Source organism: Carassius gibelio, chromosome B17 (assembly GCF_023724105.1).
Source record: "Carassius gibelio isolate Cgi1373 ecotype wild population from Czech Republic chromosome B17, carGib1.2-hapl.c, whole genome shotgun sequence".
In the NCBI taxonomy this organism is placed as follows: Eukaryota; Metazoa; Chordata; class Actinopteri; order Cypriniformes; family Cyprinidae; genus Carassius; species Carassius gibelio.
The window spans coordinates 17,533,956-17,539,672 of record NC_068412.1 but is presented as its reverse complement, the minus strand read 5'-3'; the positions used below and the strand labels follow the sequence as shown (position 1 = coordinate 17,539,672).

At 36.5% G+C, this 5,717-nt stretch overlaps 2 protein-coding genes across 3 annotated transcripts; one reads left to right on the top strand and one right to left on the bottom strand.

The window, feature by feature from the left end:
• Window positions 1-264: 264 nt before the first annotated feature.
• On the bottom strand, window positions 265-2,155 carry morn2 (MORN repeat containing 2). Its single transcript, XM_052580553.1, has 5 exons — window positions 2,072-2,155; window positions 1,893-1,943; window positions 1,685-1,791; window positions 1,171-1,307; window positions 265-1,066 (listed from the first exon to the last, which is right to left on the bottom strand). Exons 1-5 carry the CDS (start codon window positions 2,076-2,078, stop codon window positions 964-966), a joined length of 405 nt encoding a protein of 134 aa, XP_052436513.1. The 5' UTR covers window positions 2,079-2,155; the 3' UTR covers window positions 265-963.
• A 20-nt stretch (window positions 2,156-2,175) lies between these two features.
• Window positions 2,176-4,838, top strand: znf593 (zinc finger protein 593). Of its 2 annotated transcripts, none has more exons than XM_052580547.1 (4): window positions 2,176-2,315; window positions 2,863-3,065; window positions 3,190-3,252; window positions 4,454-4,838. In XM_052580547.1, the coding sequence occupies exons 2-4, from the start codon at window positions 2,866-2,868 to the stop codon at window positions 4,578-4,580; spliced, it is 390 nt and encodes a 129-aa protein (XP_052436507.1). In that variant the 5' UTR covers window positions 2,176-2,315; window positions 2,863-2,865; the 3' UTR covers window positions 4,581-4,838. The 2 variants fall into 2 exon arrangements, with proteins under 2 accessions (XP_052436507.1, XP_052436508.1); XM_052580548.1 differs by having other exon boundaries at window positions 2,205-2,310.
• The last annotated feature ends 879 nt before the right edge of the window (window positions 4,839-5,717 follow it).

Here is a 5,717-nt window from a genome sequence, read left to right as displayed (position 1 = left end):
AGTAAGTGGATGGATGAAGGAAGAGAGAGAGAAAGACAGAGACGTCTGTTAGCATATTTATGGTTCAGAATCAGACGATTAAATTTCCTCTTCAACCTTTAAGACCAATTTTCTATTTTACAATGAACTCTGTATGGGCTCTGGAAAGGATCTACTAGGCATATGAACAGAAACACCCACAAAATTATTTTCATAAACTCGAAAGTGAACATTGAGTCATACCCAATTTAATTGAGCTATAACAATGAAACAAATAAAACACCCTCAAGAAGTTAATGAGTTTCAAATGGAATCATGCACTGGAGCTTCAGTTTCATTTAATGCAGATTTACAAGTGAACTGAAGGGTGGTAGATCTCCAGTTGTGCTCTTGATCCACAGTAAACACGTTCTCACTCCAGAGGACAGGAAATTGAGCTTTACGGTCTTGAAAAACTCCTGACTTTTCACCGCAGTCATGAGCTCTGCTGCTGTGCGTGCTCGTGTATTTTGGTGATGCGCTCCACCAATGGCTGAAGCGTACACAGAGAATCACATTCCTCTCACCCTTTGCACTAAAACAAAGTAGTGATTCTTTCAGAAGTGCAGTGTGTGGGAACATGTGGTCTTGATGTTCAGTGGATGCTGCTGGAACTGAAGTTATTTCATTGGAGCTCATCAGTGCCTCAGGGCTGCTAACTGTGGTAATGCATCACTGTGTATCTAAGATCTCTTTCAATAGTTTCACGGGTGGTAATTCTTTTAACTTCAAGTTGACTCAGAAGCTTGCTTCATAATCTTGATAAAATGCTCAAATTGTACTTATTTTCACTAAATTCAGTGCTTCAGAATAACTTTTGAAGTTCAGTTTGGTCTAGTGATTGGATACTTAACAATAGAGCACTTACTGAATGCCATCTAATAAAGAAAAAAGACAGAAAATGTTTTTCCGTATACATTTAAATGGTGTGTGTTTGTGTGCAAGTCACACGTTGACTTTGAGCTTCAGTCCCAGTGCGGCTTTGTTATGGAACATCCCCCTCCACACAAGTCCTTGTGAATCTGTGAACTCCCCTTCACCTTCAAATCTGCAAAAAAAGCAAATTTATGTTCAGACAATTAAGCCTTCCGTATGACAATATAGCCAATTCCAGCTTTGCGTATGTTTGCAGGACTGATTATAATGTATCACCTGTTGTTGTTAAAAGTTCCTGTGTATTCTGTCCCATCAGGAAATCGATAAGTTCCTTTGCCATGATACATGTTGTCTCGGAACAGGCCGCTGTAAAATGCCCCTGAAGGGTGCGTTAGAGTTCCTCTGCCATTCATCTGCAGGACACATAACACCAGCAACCAAGACACAATTACTAGAACCATATTAAGATAAGTAATATATTTATCCAAGGTAGTTGTCACATGACTGAATTTACATTTCATCTCATTTGTTGCATAATGCACTCAAAACTGTGATAAATGCATTAAAATTAAATTAAAATTAATAAAATGTATGAATTTAATAGACGCTTTTATTTAAAGCGACTTACAGTGCATTCAGGCTAAAAAATTTTACCTAACAATGAATGAATAATTCAGTGTGAGTCTATGAAAGGAGATCAGATGACAGCTTTAGTGCACATGTGACTAAAGTTTTTACTTACTTAAATATTGTAGTTATTATTATTTTAAAAAATAAAAATCCCACAAACCTTATCATTGTCCCATTCTCCAGTGTACATAATTCCAGAGGCTGATGTGTGTGTGCCTGACCCTTTCCTCAGCAGCACACCATCTGAAGTACGACAACATTCGCCCTCTAAACACAAACACACGAGTACACACCTGTTTAATGGGCTTAAATAAAATAAAATAAACGATAACATTCACAGACACGTTTAAAGCTGGCAACTAACTTACCATATTGGTCTCCATTTGGAAAAATATATAAAATTTTAAGAATTGTAGTCTCTGCAACAAAATTTTGGGACAGCCAAAAAGAGAAAAGAAACGGAAGTTTAAGTTGTTCAACAAGTAACGTATTTATATTTAGAATGTATATTATGAATGATAGAAATAATTGTTATTAACATATTTACCGGACATGATGCTGTGTTTACATCACGTCATTCAGGAAAGTTGCTGTAGGATCTCCATAGCAACGGCTCAACAACTACGCTTCGTCGGATTCTTTTTGAGTCATGTGCTGTCTGGCCTTTATAGTTATACTGCCATCTGGTGGTGAACGCGCCACGGATCTAGCGCACTCTGCCGACCCGGAAGTTATTCCAGTGGGTTCCCAACGTGTGTGTGGCGAGGCAGCTGCGAGTTAACACGAGTAAGGTAATAAATGTACAGACTTTACACATTGTTTAAAGTGGTAATACTGTGAGATTGAAACCATATTATTGTTAAACATCTTTTGTCGTCATGTTGTGTGTGTATATATATATATATATATATATATATGTATGTATGTATGTATGTATGTATGTATGTATGTATGTATGTATGTATGTATGTATGTATGTATGTATGTATGTATGTATGTGTGTATGTGTTTACTGTTCGTTTTGAGTCACACCATCAGTGTCATAGTAACGTAACTGATTTTCTCTTTGAGACATTTTAAAAGAGACCCCATTTCCCATGTTTTCAACTGGAGATTTAATTGAATCTGGTTTTACATGTTATAATGTGCGAGTTGACAGCTCAGTTTTTCTGTTGTCAGATTTAGGGATAATTCAGACAGCATATTTTAGTTGTGATGTCATTAAAGTTACATCTTTTAGTGCATGTTTACTTTTGGGGAAGTCGAAGACCTTAATTTATATTTAAGTTCAAAATACGTCCACAAACTGTGGAAACTAGTTTCTCCTTTTGTTTTTAGATCATGGGAAAGTCCAAACAGGTTGGAAAGCACAGTAAAGGCAAGAAGAAGAACATTTCCAAGACATGGAAGACTAAACGCAGGACAAAGGACCTTGACCAGATCCATGCAGACATGATCCCTGTGAATGCTGTCAAGTTACTAAAGCAAGATGTAGATTATGATGTTACAGGATGTGCTCAGCATTATTGTCTGCACTGCGCGTAAGTCACACCTCACCACCCCAATAACATGACACTTTTTTTTTTTTAAACTGCTTGCATTTTGTATATCAGCTTTTTAGAATATACAGCTTTTCATTTGAATTTTTTTCTTCCTTTCCTAAAGGAGATATTTTGTCAATTTGAAAACCCTGAAGGAGCATTTCAAGTCAAAACCTCATAAAAAACGGTGAGTCTGAACATTTTTAAATAATTTTCTCTTTTCTCTTAATGTTGAATATTTGGATCACACAGTTTTATGCAAAAGTTTGGGGATCCCTGATAATTATCATAATCTTAGTTTATAATCTGCTGGGCTTTCAAAGCAGCAACTTCATTTGGATATATTTTAAACCTTATGGAGACAATACCTTTTCAGTTCTGAAATAAAAAAATATGAATCAACAACAACAATGCAATGTGAATCATACCAAAAACACACAGGTGCAAAAATTTGGGCATTTAGAACCATTCGTCCTTGCAAAATATCACTAGTTCAGTCCGGTTTGATGGCTGCTGAGCAAAAACAGACAGCTTCAAATTCTTCCATAGATTTTCGATGATGTTCAAGTCTGGGTTCTTGGATGGCCATTCTAGAACATTGCATCCGAGTCTGTGCATGAACTCCTTGGTAGATTTGGAACAATGCTTTGAGTCATTGTCCTGCTGAAACAAATAACCCAGGCATGACTTCAACCTCTTGGCTGATTCTTAAACATTATTCTTGAGAATCTGCTGATACTGGATGGAATCAGCAACCATCAACTCTTGACAAGGTTTCCAGTGCCGTTCCCGTCGCCTTTCATTTTCGAACTATATTTCTAACTGTGGAGGCAGAGACTTTAAACCTTTCATATTATTTTTGTATAATTCTAATTCAAATGTATGAATTATCCTAGCTTTCAGGTCATTAGAGGTTCCTATGTTGTTTATTTTAAGTGGAGAAAAGCAAATCTAGCAATTAGCTGCCTTAAACAAATACTTTTTCATGACTGTTTGCAGCGTTAAGGTTCACTGAGCTAATCAAATCAATATCATGTTGTAATAAATAAGCAGTAAGAGACTACAGGTATTAAATCAACACAATTTACTTTTGCACAGCCCTTTTTTATATTCATCTTTATTCCATACAACTCAATACTGCTACACTAAGAATTTATGTCTGAAAAAAATCACATTATGCTACTTTCTCTAGAAAGTGAATGGAATATCACTACGATCTTTTCTTATAAAGAAAGAACAAAGTATTATCCAGCCTCAGAGGGGTGCCAAAGCTTTTGCATAAAATAAAATACATTACCTGCATAAATGCAAATAATAATAGGTCTGGGATTTCCATGTGTATTTAAAATAATTGTCATTGTAAAAGCTTTTTTTTTTATATATTTAAGATTGAAGAAGCTGAAGGAAGAGCCATATACACAGGCCGAGGCAGAGCGGGCAGCAGGAATGGGCTCCTACATCCCACCCAAAACTGTAGAGGTTCACACACAGCAGGTCGAGGAAGATATGGACTGAAAGAGGACTTTGGCCTCTCTCGCTGTAGACTCTTGATTTTCTGGAAAAATATACTCTTGAGAAAAAAAAAAAAACACTCTTGAAAATATAAAATTGATATTATTTTTATGAATGTTCATAGACAATTCTCTGTAAATTCTGACTTGTTTGATTTTGGAGAAGTCCTGGAACAGGTGGCTACGGTTTCATTCTTGTTGTGAAATTAAATTTGTAAAGTTTGCTTTCAACAATAAAAGTCACTTTGAATATTCTGTATAACCACCAGCTGCTTTTAAGTACTACAATGCATCTCATCCTTGTGGACTGTACCAGATTTGAAAGCTCTTGCTGTAAGTTGTTACCGCACTCTTCCACCAAGAAACTTAAAATTTGAACATGTCGGCGTGGATACAGTGCTCAGCATAAATGAGTACACCCCCTTTAAAAAGTACAAATTCAATCAGTAGCTCAATGAACAAAAGAACAATTTCCAAACTTTTCACAAGGCTGAGTTTTATGGAACACTTATTTAACTCCATAACATGAAATTAAAGGTTAATAATCTAACTTAGATCACAAAATCTTCAGTTTTACTCAAATTAGTTGAAGCAAAAATGAATACACCCCACAACAAAAACTACGAAATCTAGTATTTTGTATGAGTCTTCTAGGCATGGAACGAACAAGTTGGCGACATATTGCAACATCTATCTTTTTCCATTCTTCAAGAATAACCTCTTAGAGCCTGGATGCTGGATGGAGAGTGATTCTCAACTTGTTGCTTCAGAATTCCCCACAGGTGTTTGATTGGGTTCAGATCAGGAGACATACTTGGCCATTCAATCACCTTCACCCGGTTCTTCTTCAGAAATGCAACCGTAGCTTTAAATGTGCGTTTTGGATCATTGTCGTGTTGGAAAAGTTCACGACGACCAAGTGCACGGAGTGATGGCAGCATCTTCTCCTTCAGTATAGAGCAGTACATTGTTGAGTTCATGATACCATCAATGAAATTTAGTTCCCCAACATTAGCAGCACTCATGCAGCCCCACATAAGGACACTGCCACCACCATGTTTCACTGTAGGCACCATGCATTTTTCTTTGAAATCCTCAACTTTACGATGCCATACGGTTTTTAAACCATTAGTTCCAAAAA